Source organism: Pan troglodytes, chromosome 1 (assembly GCF_028858775.2).
Source record: "Pan troglodytes isolate AG18354 chromosome 1, NHGRI_mPanTro3-v2.0_pri, whole genome shotgun sequence".
Classification (NCBI taxonomy): domain Eukaryota; kingdom Metazoa; phylum Chordata; class Mammalia; order Primates; family Hominidae; genus Pan; species Pan troglodytes.
In genome coordinates, this window is record NC_072398.2 from 139,060,065 (window position 1) to 139,086,182 (window position 26,118).

General features: G+C 40.3%; 1 protein-coding gene across 9 annotated transcripts in view; it reads right to left on the minus strand.

Annotated features, from left to right (window-relative positions):
- BTBD8 (BTB domain containing 8) overlaps window positions 1-26,118 on the minus strand; it is a 103,463-nt gene extending 77,345 nt beyond the window's left edge. For 2 of the 9 annotated variants that reach the window (XM_016922387.3, XM_009425322.4), the window contains exons 1-3: window positions 25,709-26,093; window positions 17,539-17,736; window positions 3,754-3,950 (exon numbers count right to left, since the gene is read on the minus strand). In XM_016922387.3, coding sequence (XP_016777876.2) covers window positions 3,754-3,950; window positions 17,539-17,736; window positions 25,709-25,857 — 544 coding nt within the window. In that variant the 5' untranslated portion in view covers window positions 25,858-26,093. Of the gene's footprint in view, window positions 1-3,753; window positions 3,951-17,538; window positions 17,737-25,708 lie in introns of those variants that run through there. The other 7 variants (XM_016922386.3, XM_054667737.2, XM_063816785.1 and 4 more) reach the window with 7 other exon arrangements.

Below are 26,118 nucleotides of genomic sequence, written 5' to 3' on the forward strand. Positions count from 1 at the left end.
CCTCCTAAAGTGCTGGGATTACAGGCGTGAGCCACCACGCCTGGCAGGAGTACACTTTTGCCTTTTGGTATTAGCCTCCTGATAGTCATGATAGTAGCATCCCTGGTATACCACATCCTCTCTGGAGACTTAAATATTTGTATGCTGCCATCCATCGTGCATTAAATGGTCTTAACTTTGACTAAAACAGCAAGAATGTAAAGAATCATTTAACTGACCTGACATGGAGACCAGTAAATTCTACTCTGAGACCAAACAAGTCCATTATGATGGTATCAAGAGACTGGCATCAATGCCCAAGGTTTTGGTCAATCTCACAATCAAGAGACTAATCCAAAGGCAGAAACTGTTAACTTAAATTTGAAGTAAGCTGCCTCCATACTTTGAGTTCCTACTTAAGGAACTGCAACCTTAGTATGTAAACAAACCAAAACCTAACCTAACTTAGGAGTGTTTATTTTTGGTAATAGATAGCTAGATCTCAGCCAATTATAAGCAGCCGAGCTTTGGCCAATCACAGGCAGCCAAATGATCTGGCCATGTCCAAATAAGGCAAACACTTAGTTATAACCAATCAAGCCATTTCTGTACTTTACTTCCATGTTCTGTCTATATATACTCACTGACCAGTTGTAGAGCACAGTTCTCTGAACCTCTTCTGGTTCTGAGTGTTGCATGATTCATGAATTGTTCTTTGTTCATATAAACTCAGGTTCATTTTATCTAACGTTTTTCTTTTAACAACTGTTTATCGTAACCTTGCCTGTCAACAAACTTTGGCCAGTAGCTCTGGTGAAGATCAGTCACTGGTGACAGAGTCCCACAAGTTGAATTTGGGACAGGTTATATTTGAGATATTTAAGATATATTTTGGCTGGGCACAGTGGCTCATGCCTATAATCCCAGCACTTTGGGAGGCTGAGGCGGGTGGACTGCCTGAGCTCAGGAGTTCAAGATCAGCCTGGGCAACGCAGGGAAACCTCATCTCTACTAAGAATACAAAATATTAGCCAGGTGTGGTGGTCAGCCCTCTGGGCCCAGATACTCAAGAGGCTGAGGTGGGAGGATCACTTGGGCCTGGGAGGTAGAGGTTGCAGTGAGCTGCGATCATGACACTGTACTCCTGCCTGGGTGACAGAGTGAGACCCCATCTCATTAAAAACAATAAAAATTTTAAAAATAAAAAAATAAGGGGCCAGGCGCAGTGGCTCACGCCTGTAATCCCATCACTCTGGCAGGCCGAGGCGGGCGGATCACAAGGTCAGGAGATCAAGACCATCCTGGCTAACACGGTGAAACACCGTCTCTACTAAAAATATAAAAAATTAGCCAGGCGTGGTGGCAGGTGCCTGTAGTTCCAGCTACTTGGGAGGCTGAGGCAGGAGAATGGTGAGGAGGCGGAGGTTGCAATGAGACAAGATTTGTGCCACGGCACTCCAGCCTGGGTGACGGAGTGAGACTCCTTCTAAAACAAAAAAAAAAATAATAATAAGGTAGACTTTAACAGATATGTTTAGTCAGTGGTTGGATATGAAGCTCAAAAAAATTACAGAATACCATTTATTTAAGGGGTAGAAAAATGATACATCAGTAAAAAAAAGACTGAGAAATGGCCAAGAAGGAAAATCAGGAAAGCATGGTGTCACAGAAAACAGAAGTTTCAAGGAGGGCAGTATTAACAGTATGAAAGGCTGCAAAAAGGTTTATAAGATGTAGGCAAAAAAATGTCTGTTAAGCTGGCAACTGGCAGGTTACTGGTGAATGTGGGGGTTTTCCATGGAGTGATGGAGAAAACAGTCGAAAGGCAGAAGCTCTTTTCACTTAAACTCACAACTTATATGGCCATTTTAAAGGGTTGCCATAGAGCCACAGCAGAGCTCTAGACTAGAGTAAGAAAACTGGATTTCAAATATCAGCTCTGTCAATTGCTCTGTGTGACCTCGGGAAAGTCTCTTATGCTCTCTGAGTCTTAGAGTCCTATCTGGGTCTTATTGATAACATCAGTCTGTAACACTTCCTAGGGTTTTATGAGACTAAATTAAATAAAGCATATGAATGATCTACCTCAAGGCCTAGAACGTGTATTCATTCACTCATAATTAGATATGTTGACTGTAATATAACAGGAATCTAACCAGGATAAATCAGATGAGTAACTGTTGTTGCTTTACACACCAGTAATAAGATCCTTTAACCCAAAAAATATTTTCAAATACAATCAATTCTGCTCTAACACTTGTTTTGAAAAAATGAGTTTGATCCAATACAATTCATGTATTAGGGAACAATTTGAGCATAACATGAATTTCGCATTTGCTTAGGTGCAAAATTCAGACGAGAAACACTAGGTTAATGCAGAAAGCTGCACTCAGCTGAACTGAGCCATGCACCTGCACACATGCACACCTAAATATCTACCAGATACCTCAGTTTACTGCATGTGTTATGAGACACACCCATCTATATCTGGTTTTATAAATTCCCATCTGACTTCAGATAACCAACTATTAGGAGACACTTTTCTATGAATATTTTTATGTTTTAGCATGGTCTGACCTGTCTGAGCAGAGCACCAGTAAACTTGGTTAAAGGATGATTAAACAGCAAACATGCCTTGGAAACTAGAGATATGTATTACTCCAGAAAAATTGAGAAACATTCCTCCCCTGGAAGTCATTTCCTTATATTACAGGGTAAGGAAACTACCTTCTCCTCCCCTCCCAAAGATTTACCTTCCAAAGAAAGGTCTTTCTGTCTCTAGAGAGGAGAATGGGAAGATCTGCCAACAACCTGTGGAAGCTTAAAGTTTCCTAATTTTGGTGTTCCTTTTCTGTGGTGCAATCCCACTGCATGGGCTAGGTAACATCAGGCCCTCACTGCAGTGCCTCACGGAGTTTAGGAGCTGAGAACTGGCACTAAGATGCTCTGCAAATGATAAATGTTCTGTTCTCTGATCCAGGGACCTCAGGTTTCCTGTCAGAACCTCTCTCTACATATGCATCCATCTTTAATGCATTCCATCCTTAATGCATATGAATGATCTACCTCAAGGCCTAGAATGTCTATTCATTCACCATAATTAGATATGTTGACTGTACTATAACAGGAATCTAACCAGGATAAATCACGTAAGTAATTGTTGTTGGTTTACACACCAGTAATAAGATCCTTTAACCCAACAAATATTTTCAAATATAATCAATTCCGCTCTAACACTTGTTTTGAAAAAATGAGTTCCATCAATTTGCAACAACTCACAAGCTGCAACCATTCTGAAATCCACTTTCTCATTCCATCAATTTGCAATAACTCACAAACCGCAATCCTTCTGAAATCTACTTTCACAAGCAAACTTCAGGTCTCTTTCATGGTAAAATGCCATATGTATTACAGTATTTATGTATTTCTTAACCATTTAATATGCATAAAACTAGGCTACCATTTTTGTTAGGGTGTGAAACAGAACTGACTCTGCCAAAGCTTCTTTATTGGTATAGATTATAATAAGGACAATAACGTAGAGGCATAGTGGCTAAAAAGAGAATTGTGAGTTATGTATGGATTTATTCATAATAACCCTATCTCCAATTACTTGGGAAAAACTGGGAGTTAACAATACTAGTGTTTTCAGTTCTCCATGCTTATTAAAAAAAAAATCAGTAAAGCATATTATTGAAGTATGCTTTTCTCTAACTGTATCAGAATATAATTATTTTCACGGCTATAAATACAACTCCATAAAAAATACCTCACCATTGGAAATGAAATCATCATCTCTGTCACTGATATCCTCTGGAATTTCATGCTTCTGAAGAGAACAATCAGATGAGTTTTCACACTTTGGAAAACTGATGTCAAGTTGCTTTTGTGATATCCCAATCTCCACTATCTTTTTCCTAAGAATTTCCTCTTCATAGTTTTTTATGTTTCTGTTTGATGAATATATAATCCTAAAAGACAAAATATAAAATATTAATTAAATAACATTGGTGATTCTTAAAAAGAAAGAATGCTAGTTTCCTTAGTGTGCTACTTTCATATATAATATTAAACCTTCTTAATTTGGACTAACTGTAGAAAGGTCAATCTAAAATAGCAGAAGCCAGCTGGGCACGGTGGTTCACACCTGTAATCCCAGCACTTTGGGAGGCCGAGGTGGGCAGACCATTTGAGGTCAGGAGTTCAAGACCAGCCTGGCCAACATGGCGAAACCCTGTCTCTAATAAAAAAATACAAAAATTAGCTGAGCGTGGTGGTGGGTGCCTGTAAGCTACTTGGGAGGCTAAGACATGAGAATCACTTGAACCCAGGAGGCGGAGGTTGCAGTGAGCTGAGATTGTGCCACTGTACTCCAGCCTGAGTGACAGAGCAAGACTCCATCTCAAAAAAGAATAATAATAATAATAATAATAAATAAAATAAAAGAGCAGAAGCCGGGTGTGATGGCTCACGCCTGTAATCCTAACACTTTGGGAGGTCAAGGCAGGAGGATTGCTTGAGCTCAGGAGTTCAAGAGCAACCTGGGCAACATAGTGAGACCTCGTCTTTACAAAAAATTTAAAAACTTAGCAGAGTGTGGTGGCATGCACCTGTAGTCCCAGCTACTTGGGTGGCTGAGGTGGGAGGATCATTTAAGCTCTGCAGGTCAAGTTGCAGTGAGCTGTGATCATGCCACTGTACTCCAGTCAGGGCAACAGTGAAACCCTGTCTCAAAAATAAGTAAATAAAAATAAAAAATAAACAGCAGCAAGTTTGAAAAGGAGTCTATAAAAATGTTAAATGTTAAAAAGTAATATATAATGCCAAAAAATGGAATTCGTGGCTGCTGCTGGCTACCCACAGTGAGTGCCACCTCACCCCTGGAACCTTCGATGCCTCTGTTTCCCCTTGGAGGACTGTGTGGCAGGTGGAGGTTCCCCGGGTCCTGGTGGGGCAGTGAGTAGTGTGCCTGCGGGAGCTGTCATGAATATTTCAGGAGCTGTCTTCTTCCATGTGAATTTTGTCATGCTTCAGTAAAATTATTCTGGGGATTTGCTTGGAAGGCATTACTTTTACCGAGATGGCTGGAGCCATGTGGATGGGCATAAATGGCTAAGGTCCAGCAACCATCAATGTCAAGTATCCATACACCTGGCCTGAGTTGATCCTTGTGCCCTTCAGAGCTTGGGATATGAGACTGAAAATGACAACTCAGAATATTCCTCAGAGAGAACTACCCTGTGATGTGGAAGTAACTCAGGATTAGAAAACATCGTATGTTCTCATTCATAAATGGGAGCTAAGCTATGAGGATGCAAAGACATAAGAATGATACAATGGACAATGGGGATTGGTGGGGGAAACGGTGGAAGGAGGATGAGGGATAAAAGACTACAAATTGGATACACTGTATACTGCTCCGGTGATGGGTCTACCAAAATCTCAGAAATCACCACTAAAGAACTTATTAATGTAACCAAACACCACCTGTTCCCCCACAAACCTATGGAAATAAATAAAAACAAAAAATAATAATGCCAGCCAGGCACGGTGGCTCACGCCCATAATCCCAGCACTTTGGGAGGCTGAGGCAAGCGAATCACGAGGTCAGGAGTTCGAGACCAGCCTGACCAACATGGTGAAACCCCGTCTCTACTAAAAATACAAAAAATTAACTGGGCATGGTACAGGGTGCCTGTAATCCCAGCTACTTGGGAGGCTGAGTCAGGAGAATCACTTGAACCCAAGAGGCAAAGCTTGCAGTGAGCCGAGATCATGCCACTGTACTCCAGCCTGGGTGACAGTGTGAGACTCCATCTCAAAAATAATAATAATAATAATAATGCCAAAAAAGTAGATAATCTAGATGAAATGGACAATTCCAAGAAAGACACAAACTACCAAACCTGACTTAAGAAGAAACAGAGTATCTGAGTACACCTATAACAAGTAAAGGGATTGAATTAGTAATCAAAATCTTCCCTCAAAGAAAAAAACAGAACCAGATAGCTTGACTGGTAGATTCTACCTAATGTTTAATAATTAACACCAATCCTTCACAAATTTTTCCAAAAACACAGGAGAGGAAGGAACACTTCCCAACTCATTCTGTGAGGCCAGTATTACTAATACAAAAGCAGACGAAGGCATCACAAGGAAAGAAAAACATAGGCCAACATTCCTTATTAGTGTAAATAAAAAAACCCTCAACAAAATAATTTTAAACTGAATCCAGCAGCATATAAAAGGGATTATACACCATGACAAACAGATGTATCTCAGGAATTCAGAAAATTAATGTTATACACCATACCAGTAAAATAAAGTACATAAAACCACATGATCACTTCAATCAATGCAGAAAAATCATTTGACAAAGCCCAACACGCTGTCATGATAAAACATTCAACAAACTAGGAATAAAAGAGAATGTCCTCAACTTGATAAAGGACATCCATGAAAAACCCACAGCTGACATCATACTTTAATGGTAACTGAAAGCTTTCTTCCTAAGATCAGCCAGGATGTCTGTTCTTACCACTTATATTGAACATTTTATAGAAGGTTTTAGCCAGGGCAATTAGGCAAGAAAAAGAAATAAAAGGCATCTACATGGTAAAGAAATAAGTAAAGCTATCTTTATTTATAGATGATAAATTTGTATAGATAAAATCCTTGGAAATCTACAAAAACACTACTAAACAAGTTTAGCAAGGTTGCAGCTTACAAGATCAACATGCAAAAATTATGTTTTTATATACTAGCACTGAACAACCAAAAATGAAATTAGAAAATAATTCCATTTACAATCGTATTCTAAAAAATAAAATACCAGGAATATATTTAACAAAAGAAGTATAAGACACTCATTGAAAGCTACAAAACAATGTCGAAAGCAACTAAATAAATGGAAACACATCTCGTGTTCACGGATTAGATGACTTAATATTGTTAAGATAGTAGTACTTTCTGAATTGATCTACAGATTAAATGCAATCTCTATTAAAATTCCAGCTGACTTTTTTTTTTTTTTTGCAGAAATTGACAAGCCAATCCTCAAATTCAAATGGAAATACAAGGGGCCCAGAACAGCCAAAACAATCTTGCAAATAACAAAGTTGGTGGATTCACACTTCTCAATTTTCTAAGCTTCCTACAAAGCTACAGTAATCAAGACTGTGTAGTACTGACATAACAATGGTGGACATGTAGATCAGTGGAATAGAACTGAGTCTAGAACATACATTTATGGGCAACTAATTTTTGACAAGGGTGTCCAGACAATAACACAATGGGGAAAGAACAGTCTCCCCCACAAATGGTGCTGAGACAAGTGAACATCCAAATGCAAAAGAATGAAGTTAGACCCTAACCTCATACCATATACAAAAATTAACCAGAATAGATCAAAGACCTAAATGGAAAAGCTAAAAGTACAAAACTGTTTTAAGTAAACATAGGCATAAATCTTCATGACCTTGGTGTCTTAGATATGATTCCAAAAGCACAGCGACAAAAGAAAAGATAAAGTGGAAATCACACAAATTAAAGATGTTTGATTTCCAGAATACCCTAAAAGAGAACCCAGAGAATGAGAGAAAACTTCTGCAAATCATGTCTGATAAGAGTCTAGTATTCCAGTATATACAGAAACCTCTAAAAGCATAACAGTTTAAAGAGAACCCAATTTTAAAATGGGCAAAGGACGTGATTAGTTTTCCAAAGAATATGTAAAAATAACTGATAAGCATACAAAAATTGCTCAAGATTATTACCTATCATGGAAATGCAAATGATTAGCTGCCATGGGAATGCAAATGAAAACAATAATACCAGTTCACAGCCACTAGGATAGGTATAATTTTAAAAAAAAACAGATAACATGTTGAGAATATGGAGAAATTGGAAATTTTGTACATGCTGGTGGCAATGTAAAATGGTACAGTCATTTTGGAAAAGAGTCTGTCAGTTCCTGAAAAGGTTACTATATGACCCAGTAATTCCACTCCTAGGTATATAATACAAGAGACTTGAAAATGTATGTTCCCACAAAAAATTTACATATAAATGTTCATAGCAGATTTATTCATAATAGCCAAAAAGCCGAAATAACCCAAAAGCCTATCATCTGATGACTGGGTAAACAAAATACAGTATATCTATATGTAGGGGAAAATAGGTAACATAGCAGGCCTGACTGCTATACCTTGAAAGATTTATTTATAAACTTGGCCCTTGGCTGATATCTGGAAACATGGATTTGGGCGCTGTTCTTAGCATTCTCTAAATGTAAAGGTGGCTCACTATGTCTAAACTGTTTATACAAGCAATAGTTTAGGCTGAACACAGACTTTCCTCCTGGGAGTCTGGAATTCGAGTACACGTGGGCAGGAGTGCCTACGTGACCAATTCCCAATTTAAAAAACCTGGGCATTGAGCTTCTGATGAGTGTCCCTTGTTGGCAACATTTCAGAAGCATTGTCACAACTCATCACTGGGGAAATTAGGCATGTCCTCTGTGCTCCCACCGGGAGAAGACCCTTAGAAACTTATGCCTTGATTTTCATGAACTTTGCCCCACGCGGCTTTTCCGTTTCCTTTCTCTGTAGTAAATCATAGCCTTTAGTATGACTATATGCTGAGTACTGTGAGTCCTCTCAGCAAATCATCAAACCTGAGGATAATCCTATGACCCCTGATTTATCATATAATAAAATATACAGCCATAAAGGGAATAAAGTATTGATACGTGTCACAACATAGATGAACTGTGAAAATACCATGTCGAGTTTAGAAAGCCACACGTAAAAGGCCATATATTGTATGATTCCATTTATATGAAATGACCAGAATAGGCAAATCCTTAAAGACAGAAAGTAGGTTGTTCACCAGGGGCTGGCTGAAGGAGGAAATAGGGGTGGCTGCTAATGGCTATGGGGCTTCTTTCTGGGATGATGAAGATACTCTGGAATTAGTGATGTTGGTGGCACAACATTGTGAATATATTAAAACCACTGACTCATACACTTTAGAATGGTCAATTTTATAGTATGTGAAAATTATATCCATTAAAAAAAGAGTAGATGGGAGGAAAGGAATTGGCAAGAGTGTGATAGATAATTCTTGAGGAACTTTGATGTGAAAAGGAGCAGAGCATTAGGGTATTAGCTGGTGGAGTATTAGCTGAAAGTGAAGGCAGGTCAGGAAAGAGTCATTTTTTAGGCGGGGGAGAAAATACCATGTTTAGATGAGGAGATCTAAGACAGAAGAAATTTTCTGTGGAAAGATGAAAACTGCTGGAACAATGTCCCTGACTAGGTGAAAAGGAATAGGATGAGATCTGGTGGACAAATAGAGGATTTGATTTTAGAAGCACTGACAGTTCATCAGTAATAACAGGGAGGAAAATAAAGCATATAGGTACAGATGCAAGTATGTGAACAGATATGGAAGAAGTTTGTAAAAGTTCTCACTGCTTTGACTTTCTCAGTGAAACAGAAAGCAGGTCATCAAAAGTGAGAATGAAGAGGAATGGCTGAAGGTTCAGGAAAGAGGAAGTATAAAATAATACTCCAAGAAAGTGGGAACTCAAATAGGACTAGGGAAATATAGGTGATTGGCCACACGCTATGGCTCATACCTGTAATCTCAGCCATCTTTTGTGAGGCTGAGGTGGGAGGACTGCTTAAGCCCAGGAATTCTAGACTAGTCTGGGCAACACAGCAAGACCCCATCTCTATAAAAAATAGAAAAATTAGCCAGGTGTGGTGGCATGCACCTGTAGTCCCAGCTACTCAGGAGGATCACTTGAGTCCAGGCATTCAAGGTTACAGTGAGCTATGATTGCACCATCACACTCCAGCCTAGGCAACAGAATGAAACATCATCTCTAAAAAAAAAAAAAAGGAAATATAGGTGATTGCATGTAGTATGACTAACAGCACTAAGTGCCTACTGGTGGTTAGCATGACTGTGTGTTTTCCCAGCCACATTCAGCTGTGTGAATGCAGAAGTGGAGAGGTCACAGTTGAATGTAAGATTTGGGGTTTTGACATACAAATCAAATTCAAAGGGAACAACAGAGTTGAAGCTGTATGCAAAGGGAGTAACACAATGATAGTGAAAGGCATTTAAGCTGAGTAAGGAGGGAAATTAGGACATAAGAGGATAAAAGAAAATTAAAATCTAGGCTGGGCTTGATGGTTCATGCCTGTAATCCCAGCACTTTGGGAAGCTGAGGCAGCTGGATCACTTGAGGTCAGGAGCTCGAGACCAGCCTGGCCAACATGGCGAACCCCTGTTTCTACTAAAAACACAAAATTAGTTTGGCATGGTGGTGGGAGCCTGTAATCCCAGCTACTTGTGAGACTGAGGCACAAGAATTGCTTAAGCCTTGGAGGCAGAGGTTGCAGTGAGCCAAGATCACGCCACTGCCCTCTAGCCTGGGTGACAGAGCAAGCCTCTGTCTCAGAAAAAAAAAAAAAAGTAGTAAGATTAACTCTACCAGGACCTGCAATTAATGAATTATTAGAGTTGAAGTACTAAAGGGAGTAAGCTAGAAAGACAGGAGGTAGAAGTTAGAGAGTAAGAGTCTTAGAATCAAGATGACGGGGGGCTGTAGTTATTGGTAACAGCACTATTTAGGATTTGACATGGCAGTGAGTAGTTGAGGTAGAGTGGATAGCAAGATTACTGGAAGACAGGAATTGAAGGCACTGAGAGGCCAAGTTACTGGAAACATCATCTACATAGCAATTGCAATTACTAACACATATACTTAGGAAAATTGACAATAGTAGCTAAAATCTTTATGGAAGGAGGACTGAACTGGCTGTCTGCAGATGACTGTCCTGTGGTATAGACTAGTAAAATGAGATTCAACAATAGGGGAGTAAGAAGGAAGGAAGCAAGGACATTCATGAGTGTTTAAAATGTACAGAAATTTTAGTGTTATTTAGGTATAGTGAGGCCAACAGATCAGGAGACAATTGCCACTGAAAAGATAATTTGTTAGTTATAATTTACAAGAGGAGGGGGCACACCATGCAGGGCCACACAGGGAAGCAACAGGGTTGGTCAGAAGGAGCAAGGGGAAAGCATGGACAAAAGCCTTTATTGGGGTTTTCAAGGGAAGAAATAAGCAAGGCAAGGTAAGCAACTGAACAGGATCAGGGCTGGATTTTTTGAATAATGTTGACTGGCTCTGGCCTACAGGAGTGATCCCTACTTGTCCGGTACTTGGCTATAGGGAGATTAGGGGAAAAGAATGTTATCTCCTGGAATATGAGAACCAGATAGAGAATGTGCATATACAAATGGATATATAGGTGGGTCCATGTACTTAGGATTGGCTGGTTCACAGGCAAGTCATTTACTATCTCTAGGAATTAGCGAAACTGGGAGGGGCAGTCTTTTCCCCCAACCCCATCAGCAAGACCCCAGATACCAGAAAGAAAATACAACAAGGAAGACACCTATTCCAACCACTTTCAATCCCTGTAGTATAAGGGATGTGGGAGAGACAATGGCTACCACCAGAGAAAGCTTGCAGAGGAAATGATATCCTTTGTTCTGTGCTGTTTTATGTATTTACCTGACTGAGACTTTATCCTGGTATCTCCCAGCTCTTGATGTTAAACTAAACATCCAAAGGTCCTCCCTCTTTTCTTTACCTCTCACATGCACACACACTCTCACAACAATAACCAGGTTAGTCTTCTTGGGAAATCAAGGATTTTTATGATCCTGAATTGAATTTTAATCATGAGGTCATAAAGCAAGCACAACTTTCCACTGACAATCATTTGAGCCATATCTGAAGTCACTGCATATAAAACAACTTTTCAAAGGCTGTATTTCACACTCTAACTCAAGTGCACAAAGTACACACCAAAGGGCTACAATAAGTAGTAACATAAAAGACTATTTCAAAATCTTTATCCATTACTTAAAAAGAAAGGATGTGAACTGAAGAGACTTACAAGGACTGAATTTCACAAAGCAAAAATTCAAGAAATTATTTTATGGGAATTTTCACTAGAAGAAATTTTCATGTCAACATTTTCCATTGTACTCCCTTCCTTTTGCCTTCTTTTCATACAGACAAATGTCAAAACAATCTGCTTTGAAAGCAAAAAAAGGGTACGTCACAAGTGCTTTCTATATGCAAGACACTACATGAGGCACCAATGGAGATGTGCACATCAATGAGACAATCTAATCTCAAGGAGCTTACATAATCACAGACATGACTAACCTAATACAAAACAGAATATGATTAAGTGCTTGAAATAGAGCACTGTGAAGTGCTATGAAGCACAAAGCCAGCTACTCCAACTACTTTCTTTGAAATGAGAAGACTGAGGCTGAAAAAAAATAAAACAAGATAATGCACAGCAAGAAGGCAGATCTGTCTTACTGCCAAGTCCAGTGCTTCTTCCACTCTCCCATACTGGGTCTAATTCAATCTTTTCCAATCACTTTTAATGATAACAAATAAAGGGTATCATTGATGTAATGTCTCCCTTTCTCTAATGTATAAAAATTTGATCCATGCCAAGGATCTTCTTTTAAACATACATTCAACAGCTGAAGAAATGTATAATTTCATAGCACCTACTATTATGAATAACACAATAATCATGAGATAATAAAGCAAGCTCAACTTTCCAATGACAATCATTTGAGCCATATCTGAAGTCACTACCTATAAAACAATCTCATTCAGTGCTTACCACATGCCCAGGCCACTGTGCTAAGTGCTTTATAACCATCACATTTAACCCTCACAACACCACTATAAGTATTATTAATGTGCCCATTCTTCAGATGAGGAAACTAATGGTAAGTGATTAGTCTAAGTTCATACAGAAGTGGTAGAACTGGCTTCACCACAAAGCTTGTTCTTATAACAACTCTCTATCACCTACTAGGAGAAAAAAGCATACACTTTAAAATTGGTATTTCGGCTGGGTGCAGTGGCTCACACCTGTAACCCTAGCACTCTGGGAGGCCAAGGTGTGCAGATCACCTGAGGTCGGGAGTTCGAGACCAACCTGACCAACATGGAGAAACCCTGTCTCTACTAAAAATACAAAATTAGCCGGGCATGGTGACACATGCCTGTAATCCCAGCTACTCAAGAGGCTGAGGCTGGAGAATTGCTTGAACCTGGGAGGTGAAGGTTGCAGTGAGCCGAAATCATGCCATTGCACTCCAACCTAGGCAATGAGAGCAAGACTCCCGTCTCAAAAAAAAAAAAAAAAAAATTGGTATTTCAAACTCAATGATGAGCCTATAACCTGTACTGAAAAATGATAGTGATTTTCTAAGTTGTACTTAAGGTATCTGCTTAAATTATAGTATATTAAGTTCTTTTAATGAACACGGGTAGCCAAGATTAGGCAATTTTCCATTTATGCTCTCCATAGGAGCTTCACACATGAAACAGAAATAATAAAGAAAATAGTCATTAAAGAAACTGCTAAAGCACAAAATGAATAAGCCAATCACATAAATACACTTAAAATATAATTATCCAAAGATAATTTTCTATACTAATGTAAATGTCATTTTGATTATAGGCAAAAACCATGTTAGCAAATAACTAAAAGACTGGCATCCAAAAAATTTCTGGGATATAAGGACAGATATCCCAGAAGTTTCTTAGACATATAAAAGATACATAAGGACATAAAAACCCGAAAATCCAACTGACTTCTCATGAAAGTCAAAACAGATAAGTGGCACCGGCATTAAGGTCAGACATACAAACCGGTGGTATAGAACTGAGAAACCAGAAATAAACCCTCACATTTATGGGTGAATTAACTTACACTGCCATAACGAAATACCATAGACTGAGTAGCTTAAACAACAGAAATGTATTTCTCAGTTTTCGGAGGCTAGAAGACCAAGATGAAGTGCCAGTATGTTGGGTTCTGGTGAGGGCTTCCTGGCTTCCAGACACCATTGCCTCACTGTGTCCTTGGATGGCAGGGATAGACTAAGTATGCACACAAGCTCTCTGGTGCCTCTTCTTTTCTTTTTTTTTTTTTTTGGGAGATAGCCTCACTCTGAGGCCCACGCTGGTGCTGTGGCATGATCTCAGCTCACTACTCTGCCTCTGGGCTCAAGTGATCCTCCTACCTCAGCCTTCTGAGTAGCCAGGACTATTAGCTGCACACCACCACATCCAGCTAATTTTTTGTATTTTTGGTAAAGACTGGGTTTTGCCATGTTGCCCAGACTGGTCTCAAACCCCTGGACTCAAGCGATCCACCTGCCTCAGCCCCCCAAAGTGCTGGGACTACAGGTATGAGTCACTGTACCCGCCCTAAGTCTTCTTATACAGGCACTAATCCTTATGAAGACCCCACCCTCATGAACTCATTTCAACCTAACTCCTGAAGGCCCAGTCTCCACCTACTATCACACTGAGGGTTAAGGCTTCAACATATAAATTTTGGGTGGAGACAATTGCAGTCCACAGCAATGGGCAACTGATTTTCAGTAAGAGTGTCCAGACAATCCGAGGAAAAGAAGGGAGAGGAGGAGGAAAAATTGGTGCTGTGACAACTGCATATCTGCATACAAAAGAATGAAGCTAGATCCCTTCCTTACGCGATACATGGCAATTAACTCAAAATGGATCAAAGACCTATAAATGTAAGAGTTAAAAATATAAAAACATTAAATTCTTAGAAAAAAACATAGGAGTAACCTGGGCATAGTGGCACATGCCTGTAATCTCTGCTACTCGGGAGACTCACTTGAGCCCAGGAGTTAAGAGACCAGCCTAGGAGGCTGAGGCAGGAGAATGGCGACCGGGAGGCGGAGCCTGCAGTGAGCCGAGATTGCGCCACTGCACTCCACCCTGGGCGACAGAGCGAGACTCCGTCTAAAAATAAAAAAAAAAGAGAGAGACCAGCCTACGAAACACAGCAAAACCCTGTCTCAAAAAAATATATACATACACACACACATACACATACACACACACACACAAGTGTATTAGTCCGTTCTCACACTGCCATCAAGAACTACCTGAGACAGCGTAATTTATAATGAAAAGAGGTTTAATTGACTCCCAGTTCCCCAGGCTGTACAGGAAGGCATGGAAGCATAGCTGGGGAGGCCTCATGAAACTTAACAATCAAGGCAGAAGGCGAAGAAGAAAGCAGCATGTCTTACATGGCCGGAGAAGGAGGAAGAGCTCTAGAGAACAAGGAGGAGGTGCTACACACTTGTAAACAACCAGATCTCCTGAGAACTCACTATCATGAGAACAGCCAGGGGGAAATCCACCCCCATGATCCAATCACCTCCCACTAGGCCCCTCCTCCAACACTGGGGATCACAATTTGACAAGAGATTTGGGTGGAGACACAAATCCAAACCATATTAATGAGTAAATCTTCAAGACCCTAGATTAGGCCAATGGTTTCTTAGCCATCACACCAAAAGCACAGTGACAAAAGAAAAATTACATAAGCTAGACTACATAATAAAAAAATTTTTTTTTGAGATGGAGTCTTGCTCCGTCATCCAGGCTGGAGTGCAGTGGCACAATCTCAGCTCACTGCAACCTCCACCTTCTGGGTTCAGGTGATTCTCCTGCCTCAGCTTCCCAGGTAGCTGGGATTACAGGCATGCGCCACCATGCCCGGCTAATTTTTTCGTATTTTTAATGGAGACAGGGTTGCACCACATTGGCCAGGCTGGTCTCAAACTCCTGATCTCAGGTGATCTGCCCACCTCGGCCTCCTAAAGTGCTGGGATCACAGGTGTGAGCCATCGCACCTGGCCTGACTACATAAGAATTTAAAACTTTTGTGTCATAAACGATACCATCGTAAAAGTGAAAAGACAACCCAGAGAATGGGAGAAAATATTTATAAATCATATTTGTGATAAGAGTCTAATATTACAGAATATATAAAGAACACTTAGAAGTCAATAATATAAAGACAGCCCAATTTCAAAATGGGCAAAGGATGTAGATAGTTCTCCAAAGATATAAAAATGGCAAATAAGCACACAACAATATGCTCAACATCGTTAGTCATCAGGGAAATACAAATGAAAACTATAATGAGATACCAGTTCACATCCACAAGGAGGGTAATAATAAAAAAAAACAGAAGATAACAACAAACGTGCCAAGGATGTGGAGAAACTGAAGCCCTCGTACATTGCTAGTGGGAATGTAAAATATTATAACCAGTTTGGAAAACAGTTCAGCAGTTCCTCATAAGGTTAAACATAGTTACCATATATATAATCCAGCAATTCCACTCCTAGGTATATACTCAAGAAAAATAACACAGGTTCACAGAAAAATTTGTATATACGTATTATAGCAGCATTATTCATCATAGCCAAAAAGTATTAATAGAAACAATTTAAATGGCAACGAATGGATTAACAAAATATGGAATAGCCATACAATGAAATAATATGCAACAACAGAAAGAAATAAAGTACAGAATGAAGATTAATTTAAACTAGTTTCTCCCATTATTTAGTTGATGACAATTCTGAGTTCAAACATGAGTCCCCAAAATTACTAAAAAGTCAAATTGATGTTCTGTTCTCAAAAAACAATTTGACCAAATACAAGTTACTATGGTCTGAATGTTTGTGTCCCCCCATCCCCAAAATTCATATGATGAAACTTAATCCCCAATGTGGTGGTATGAAGAGGTGGGACATTTGAGAGATGATTAGGTCATGAGGGCTCCATCCTCATGAATGAGATTAGTGCTCTTATAAAAAAGACCCAAGAAAGTTTGTTTATCTCTTTTGCCATGTGAGGGCACAGAGAAGACGCTATCTTCAAGGAACTAACCCTCACCAGGCACTGAATCTGCTGGCACCTTGATCTTGGACTTCCCAGGCTCCCGAACTGTGATCAATACACTTCTATGGTTCACCAATTACCCAGTCTAAGGTATTTTGTTATAGCAGCCCAAATGGACTAAGACATAAGCCATGAGAATAAAAACAGTTATGACGTTATATTTTTATAAATATACATACTTTAAAGTTTCACATACCAACAATACAGAGTGAGTATGTAGCAACGGTTCTCAAGAGGGGGCAATTAGGACCTCCAGAGGACATCTGGCAATGTCTGGAGACATTTCGGTCACAACTAAACATCCTAAAATGCACAGCATTGTCCCCACAACAAATAATTATACAACCTGAAATGCCAGTAGTGCCACTACTGAGAAACCCTGGAATAGAATAATTCATTTAAATTACTGGAGAGCACACCATTTCCCTTTTCTCAGGATCAGTCTTAGGTTAATGCTTAGCCTCTACCAGTACTAAGCTAATATTGTACTACCAGTACTAAGCTAATATTAGTACTACAGGTACTAATATTAACACTTAGCCTCTGTCAACACTAATTACTAAGATAATTTGGAATTTAAGTGAATGGATTTTTCTTATCAGGTTACAAAATACATATGAAAATATATTAAATAAAAACATACATGTTAAAAATAAGCAATTACATATTAGACTTACATGGATAAAGAAAGCACTTACTGTAAAAACGTTCTAAATTCTAAAGCTTCAACATTCTCCACAGCAATAGGCTCCTGATTTGTTAAACTATTTGATGTCTGTCCAATAGTATGAAAATAGAAGTCAGGAACTCTTGCTAAAAGGACTGCTTTGTGTGCTTTGAACAAAGTACAACCCACAGAGAAGGTAACATCTGTATGGAATTCTTCCCTTAGAAGCCTATAAGGAATAAAAAGGAATCATAGTTTAATTAGTGATGCTAAAAAACGTATACATATTTTTACAAAGTAGGTTTAAAATAACACATAAGCTAAAAAATACAGAGGCAACATAAAGTTAATACAAAAATGAGTTTGTTCTCAGTTCATTCCAAAAAACATTGTTTAACATTGGCTTAAAGCCTAATTTTCTAAAATTCATAGTGAAAACAAAGACAATTTCACTAAAAGAGTAAGACTACTGTTTCAAAATATTTTCTTATGAATTCCTTCTGATAATAAAAAAATATTTTCTGCTACTTATGCTGATTTTCCTTTAGATGTACTATCTTCTTTAGATTTATTTTTAAAATGCAAAGTTGACATGATCATTAATTATTTTAAATAATCAATTTTTTAAAAATGTTACTTAAATTGAAGCAAAAAAAAAAGTTAATAGTTAATGACAGCAACAAACCACACATATCAGTAGAAAATTCAGGTTAGAAACTGGTACTTAGTTCTGGCTAATGTTAATTAACAAGTCTGAAATCCAGGTGTGGCTGTCAAAAATGTGACATTTACTCTCTTTTCCAGTCTCCCACTCCCACAAATAGAATTATGCTCTAATCTATCATTAAAATGATGGATTCGTGATCCTTTCAAATCCGTTTGCTAATGTACAGATATAGTTCTTGTAAAGCCCACTGATTACATGTATACGTGAGTGATAGAAGAATAGAAATCAACATAATAGAAAATGTCATAATATAATCTTTTGCCTCTTTGCAGTAACTATTTTACTCTCTAAATATTAAATAAAACTTCATATCACTATAGCAATATCATCAGCAAGGTATGCATTCTCAGAGGACTTCTGTATTACAGGATATATAAAACTGGCAATAATACCAGTACACTACAGGAGGTACAAGTAACAGATAAAGATACACATTACAGTGAAAGCTTGGAAAGCAGCCAATGACATTCATACTCCCTCAGGACCAAGTTAATGGCTCCTTCCTCTAATCCCATCACATTCAGTACATACCTTTATTATAGCATTTCTGTCATTGCATCATTATTATTTTTACATGTCTTTCTCCCCACTAGACAATGAACTCCCCACGGGCAAAAACTGTATCTTCAGTATACAGCAAGAGTTCAGTATCTGCTTATTAAATGATCCTATTTTACCCTAGACAAAACAAATGCTTCAGAGCACAAAAGCTTTCAGAACCTTGAAAATAATGGCCAAATAGATGCATCTTAGTTTGGTCAGTATTTTCAATAAATTATTTTCATAAGTAATTTTTAAAGTTACACAAAAATGTGTTGGATTCTCAAACTTTAATTGAAATAGAAACTCTACAAACACTCAATTTATTCTTTTCTCCCACCCTCCTTCCCCCCATCCCACCCCTCAAGTGAATAAGGAAGCACTGCAGCTGGTAGCCATACAACCATCAGGAGGGAACCCACCTTGTTGCTAACAGATGCTCATGAGTACTTGCTAAATGGAAAAAAAAAGTGTGTATAAAATTGTTAATGTGAAAATATAGTGCTTTTTATTTGATAGAACCACTTTTATCAGTTTCAAGTATATTTTGTTATGTTACAAATCTGAAAATCTGACTTAGACTGGCTTAAACATTAAGGAGTTTATTGGCCCATCAAATAGTAAAGTCCAGAGGAAGGACAGACTGGAGCAGTCTCAATGATGTCAAGGCCCAGCTTCTTTCCATCTCATATCTTTGCCCACTACTGTATTCACCTATCTTAGTCCATTTGTGCTGCTATAACAGGATAGGTAATTTATAATGAACAGACATTTATTGGTTCACAGTTCCATAGGCAGGGAAGTCCAACATCAAGGTGCTGGCATCTGCAAGGGCCTTCTTGCTAAGTCATCACATGTAGAAGGATAGAGGATAAAAGGGAGCAAGAAGGAGCCAAACTCATCCTTTTATAACACTACCACTCGCACCCATGAGGGTGGAGCCCTCTTGGCTTAATCATTTCTTAAGGGTCACACCTCTTAATACTGCTACAATGGCAATTAAATTTCCTTTTTTTTTTTTTTGAGACAGAGTCTTGCCCTGTTGCCCAGGCTGGAGTGCAGTGGTACCATCTCAGCTCACTGCAACCAGCACCTCCCGAGCTCAAGGGATCCTCCCACCTCAGCCTCCCAAGTAGCTGGGACCACAGGCAGGCATCACCACACCCAGATAATTTTTGTATCTTTTGTAGAGACAGGATTTTGCCATGTTCCCCTGGCTGGTCTCAAACTCCTGAGTGTTGGGGAAAAGCTGAGTGTCGGGAAAAACACTGAGGCAGGGCTTGCACGTCTGACATAACGTAAAAGATTTTGGAACATGTCTGCGGTCCAGGGTCTAAAACCCCTTGTGGCCTTTGGAACACCAAGCTCTGTGCCAAAGGGTGGAAGGCTGCCCTGCCGCACCACAATCTAAGCCCAGGGCATTAAACCCCTCGTGGCTTGGATGGAATCCGGGACTCAGGGCATAAAACCCCTTGTGGTCTCTGGCTCCTTGCTTCTAGCACTCCCAGGCTCATAGATCAATTGTATCTTAAACCAGAAGAACATGTTTCCCACTATCTCAAGTAGCAGAACATGTTCCATATGCTTCAAAGAAAATGCTAAACCATCACAGCTGTAGATCATGTGCTTGATACACCACTTTCTTTCAACCCCCACATCCTCACTACCTGCTTCTTTGTTTGATCACCAATAAACAGCGTGGGCTTCCAGAGCTCAGGGCCCTCACAGCCTCCATACTAGCATTGGCCCCCTGGTCCCACTTTATGTCGTTTCATTCCTTTGACTCTGCCGAACTTCGTAGCCCCAAAGGCCTGGTGTTGGGTCTGATCACCCCAACACTGAGCTCAAGCAATCCATCCCCCTCAGCCTTCCAAAGTGCTGGGATTACAGGAATAAGCCACCTGTCTAGCCTGTAAATTATTATTATTTAGACAGAGTCTCACTCTGTTACCCAGGCTGGAGTGCAGTGGCGTGATCTTGGCTCACTGCAACCTCTACCTCCTGGGTTCAAGCAATTCTCCTGCCTCAGCCTCCTGAGTAGCTGGGAGTACAGGTGTGCACCTCTACCTCCTAGGTTCAAGCGATTCTCCTGCCTCGGCCTCCTGAGTAGCTGGGAGTACAGGTGTGCACCTCTACCTCCTAGGTTCAAGCGATTCTCCTGCCTCAGCCTCCTGAGTAGCTGGGAGTACAGGTGCGCACCACCATGCCAGGCTAGTTTTTGTATTTTTAGTAGAGATGGGGTTTCACTATGTTGGCCAGGCTGGTCTCAAACTCCTGACCTCAAGTGATCTGCTCGCCTTGGCCTCCCAAAGTGCTAGGATTACAGGCATAAGCCACTGTGCCCAGCCAGGCCTGTAAAATTCAACATGAGTTTTGAGAGGACAAACATTCAAACCATAGCATAACTTATCTAAAGCAATTTACACTGCTGATAAAACCCAGTTGGCACTAAACATTTATTGAGCACATACTATGTACTAAGCACTGGGAACATAAAGATGACTAAAACATAATACCTATCCTCAGGGAGTTTATAGTATAGTAGGGAAGCCAGGTCTGAAAATTAAAGTGTGTGATATATTTAATAGCATAAGTAAATTTTGTTCAGGGACAGACAAAAGAGGAGACCTCATAGAGGGCATGAAAACCCAATGGGATTTTAAAGACTGAGTAAGAGCTGGTTAGGGAACTAACGCAAGGTAAGTAAGTGCCTGGCTCCATGTTCCTTACAAAGACATGTGTGAGTGTGCAACTATACGTTGGTCAGCACAGAGTACTGAGAGGGTGCGAAGTGGCAGATGAAGCTGCAGAGATAAAGATGAATAAGAGGCAAAGAGCTTAACTGTACCCTACAGTGAAAGAGGAGTCATAAAATTGTGTGTGCTGAACCTCTATTAACCTCAGTAGGGAAGGTACCAGGCTCCAGAGGCTGAAGAGACCCAGAGCCAGCAAACAAGATATGGGCTTTTATTAGGGGCTTACATACAGGGGAGAGAGTCCAGTGGTGGCAGGCTGGACAAGATATCCACCTTACCTACAGTCCAGTGGTGGTGGACTGAGCAGGAAAACTGCAAACCCTTGCAAACAGCATGGAAGTTTATACAGCATTTTCACTTAACCCCCTTCCTTTAATGTCCTCCACCTGGCAACCTTCATACAACCCTAACCCAGGGCTTCAATCCCCTTTACAGCCTGTGTTCCACAGTATGGGCCCAGGAGCTCAGATGTTCCTCACAGACAAGGAACGAATCTCTGGGATGGCGACTCCCAGATTCCCTAGCTCGCAACACACGCAGGTACATCCACCATACAGGGTCATTTTAAGTGTATGCCTACATTATTGCTATCAGGTGTGTTTGCCCTGCAAATGGTTTGAAACAATGGCAAATTTATTTTTCAAAATATATAAATTTGTGTAGAAGAGGAGTTAGATGAAAATGAGAATGAAGATGAGAAAACTACCGCACAGATGAATGAAGCCAGGAGAGGATCAATGGTGATAAAGATGGGATAAAATTAAAATATATTTACGTAATAAAATTGGCACGAGTTGGTAAAATTGGCAGGGAAGGAATAACTTGGCTCTTTCTCATATTTGGATAACTAGGTGCTAGTGATACTACCAATCTGCTAGTCAAACTCCCCTCCTCTACTCCAGACATATTTCCAGTTGTTTCCTGGATATAGCTTGCTGGACATTCATTATACACCTCCCTTTCAGGCAAGATCAGGCTTGTTTAGAGTGGTATGGTAGTAGCCTACATGTTTCCCTTTCAAATGTCCTAAGATTTGGGGCCATTTTCAATGCTTCCTTTTCCCTGTTCCCCAGCATGTCATCAGTCACCAAGCCTATCAATTGTTCCATTTCCACTGCCATTATGTATCCCTGGACTATAAAATCTCCCAGCTGGTCTCCTTGTTTCCAATTTTCCTTTCCTTAAATTCCAGATTCAAAATGTGTTAATTCCCTATTTTAAAAGCACTGATGGTTCTCCACTCCGTCTAGATACATCACAAACATTTCACTGGAGAAAGAAAGCCCCTGTGATCCAGTCTTAGTCTACCCATTCACCCTTACCTACTGTAACTTTGATTGCCTGCCATGCAATCTCCTTCCGAATAAAGCTACCAAATTTATTTATTACTTATATGTGGCCCTGGTTTGTACCACATGCCCCTACATCCTAATCACATCTGAATGGACAATGGGCTAAACCAAGGTTAGCCACTGGCCAATGCAGTAATCAAGCAGGAGAACTTGAGCAAAGATGTTCTATAATAAACATGAACCAACTGATGGCACTGAAGAGCATTCTTAAGCAAATCTATGGAAGAAAAAGAGATAGGTAAGGAGAAAAGAGGAGATGAAGGTACAAAGTTAACTGGAAGATCAGTTTACTGTAGAGCAGGCAGACTGCTTGGGTTCATACTCTGGTTATGTGACCCTGGGCAAGTCATTTGAAAATCTCTGGAGCCAGATTGCCAAGGTTCTTATTCTGACTCCATCACTTTTTTTTTTTTTTTTTTTTTTTTTTTTTTTGAGACAGAGTCTTGCTCTGATGCCCAGACTGGAGGGCAGTGGCTTGATCTCAGCTCACTGCAATCTCCACCTCCCCGGTTCAAACAATTCTCCTGCCTCAGCCTCCCAAGTAGCTGGGACTATAGGCGCCACCATCGTTTCTTTTTTAACATTCAGTTTCCTCTTGTGTTAAATGAGAATAACAAGACTTACCTCACAGGATTCATGAGAGAAGTAAGTAAAACATTTCATGTAAGCCCAGTGTATAGCAAATAGTAGGATGGCAATAAGTATTAGTTTTTTTTTTTTACCACTGCCCTGAAAAACAGTCCATTTGTCAATGTGGTCTTATTGTATGACTGTTATCATATCCCAAACAACTTTCCAGTTCTACATTGGAGCTGGCTTTTTGACAGCTAAAACTGTCTCCAACTTTTCCTCACTTCTCTACATATCTTGTCACGTCAGGTAACCTAGGAGTGTCTCTGTTCCTTCCTATTTGGCAGAGTCTAATACGACTTGCTTTCTCAAAATCAATCGAGCTCTTTCAAATTTCTGTGCTTCCATAAAAGTTATTCCCCTTGTTTAGATATCCTCTACCTCTCCCTTCCCAATCTTTACCTAATCAATTCTTAACCAATCCCTAAGAGCTCACTCAAATGTCACCCTATAAAGTCTTCCCAACTCACCCCACCACAACTATCACTTTTATTTAGCCATTTCCTCTCTCACTAGAGTGTAAGGACAAACAACAAAGCAATGTTTTATTAACCTTTATTACTTAAGACCTAGTACCGGGCTAGGTATGTGGTCGGTGCTAGATACTTCATTAGTATTTGTAGAATAAATAAATGACATTGCTATGCTTGGAGAAAATTAATTTAGTATAGCATTTAAGGTGGTTGGGTGAGCATTTTGTTTTGTTTTGTTTTTTAAAAAAACTTGCTACATCTATTTTTCTTTGTTTATAATAAGAATTTGAGAGTTCTGTAGTCCTACCCTCAGTTGTAACTAAGATAAGGATAAATTGTTCACTAGCAATACTTTAACCTCATTTTCTTCATATAAATTAGATGTGTTACCCTAGAAACGTTAACAACTTCAGTATTATTTTTTCCATCTTTTTCATCAGTCCCTCCCTGGTAGAGACAAAGTAGCTTCCCCAGTAGATAGTCCCAAATTAAAGGGATTTTTTTTTTTTACTTTGATAAATTCTGTTTATAGCTATCGGAGCCTTAAGTATGGGTGAGTTTTTGACAGAAAGCACTTCAAAATGTAGAATCCTGGCTGGGCGCAGTGGCTCACGCCTGTAATCCCAGCATTTTAGGAGGCCGAGGCGGGCGGATCACTTGTGGTCACGAGTTCGTGACTAGCCTGGCCAACATGATGAAATCCCGTCTCTACTAAAAATACAAAAATTAGCCGGGCGTGGTGGCGCGTGCCTGTAATCCCTGCTACTCGGGAGGTGGAGGTTGCAGTGAGCCAAGATGGCGCCACCGCACTCCAGCCTGGGCGACAGAGTGAGACTCCGTCTCAAAAAAAAAAAAAAAAAAGTAGAATGCTGCACAACTTTTAATTATTAGTAATTATGTTTACCTCAGTGGTTCTCATAGTCACCCTAGCCAGCAGCATTAGCATCACCTGGGGCCTTGTTAGAAATGGAAAATTTCAGTGATGCCCACTCAAGTTTAAGAATCAATGTCTTGCTGGAAATGTAAATTAGCTAGGTCATATTTCTAAGCTTCAATTTCTTTGTAAGCTGAAATTACCTTAGCTGGATTCCCAATAACCCGAGATGGATATCCATGAGGCTTACAAAGGTTAAATGTCAGGACGACCCTCCATTTGCTTTTGTCCTCACAGGAGCTGAGAGTTGCTGGGAGCTACAGAGAGCTCTGGGTGGAGAGAGGAATCCAGGTCGCAATCAGGAAGCATTTCTGGTAAATTGTTTAAAGAGACCTCAGAAGAGACCTCCCAGACTATAGTATTGTTCTTTCCTCATTTCAAATAATCGTTTTCCTAATTTTATTATTTTTCTTAAAATAGTATAAGCTTATTTTAAAAATTGTGTAAGTTTCAGGACCTGGATCCACCCGACCTTAGTGATTTGAAACAACTAAGCGTGCCTGTGTTGAGATATTTCTAGCAAACTAGTGCTGCACACGACTAAGCTTTTTTTGTTTTCCTTTTGAATCTGGTACATGGTGTCAAGGTGCTCGGGATTGTTTATTCAGGGCGAGCGAAGCCACTTTTCGGAATAGTGGGGAGACTGGCTAACGACCCGCAGTCGCCTGAGGCGAGGAGAACCAAGTGCTGAGGGAGGGGGAGGCAGAGCCGAAAAAAGCCTCAGCTTCGGGGCGGAGGTGGGCGATTTAGTTAGTAACTGAAGCAGCCAGAGTTCCCGCCTCCTCCTACCTGAGCAAATCCTGGCTGAGCTGCTCCGACACCGTCGCCTTCAGCCGGCGCCGCTCACACGGCCCCTTCCTTTGCAACCCCTTACTGCAAACTCCAGCGGACCCCAGAAGTACCATGGGGGCCGCACTGCCTTCCCCACAGCGAGCCATGTCTCACAGAGGTACGACGCCCTGGAGGCCCAGTACTTGGCCTCACTTGCCCCGCCCAGGAGGAAGAAGGGGGCGTTTCCGACCGAACGCTCGGCTCCTACCCAAATCCGCCCCCTAGGGTGAAAGGTTGACGCCTCTCGTCGGTTTGTAGACAGTCTCCCAGAGAAGCCGGACCGCGGTGGGGAGCCTCAGAAGCCCAGAACCGAGCCGGCTCTTGACCCAGGAAGAGCGTGCGCAGGCGTACTCGCTCTGTTTACTTCT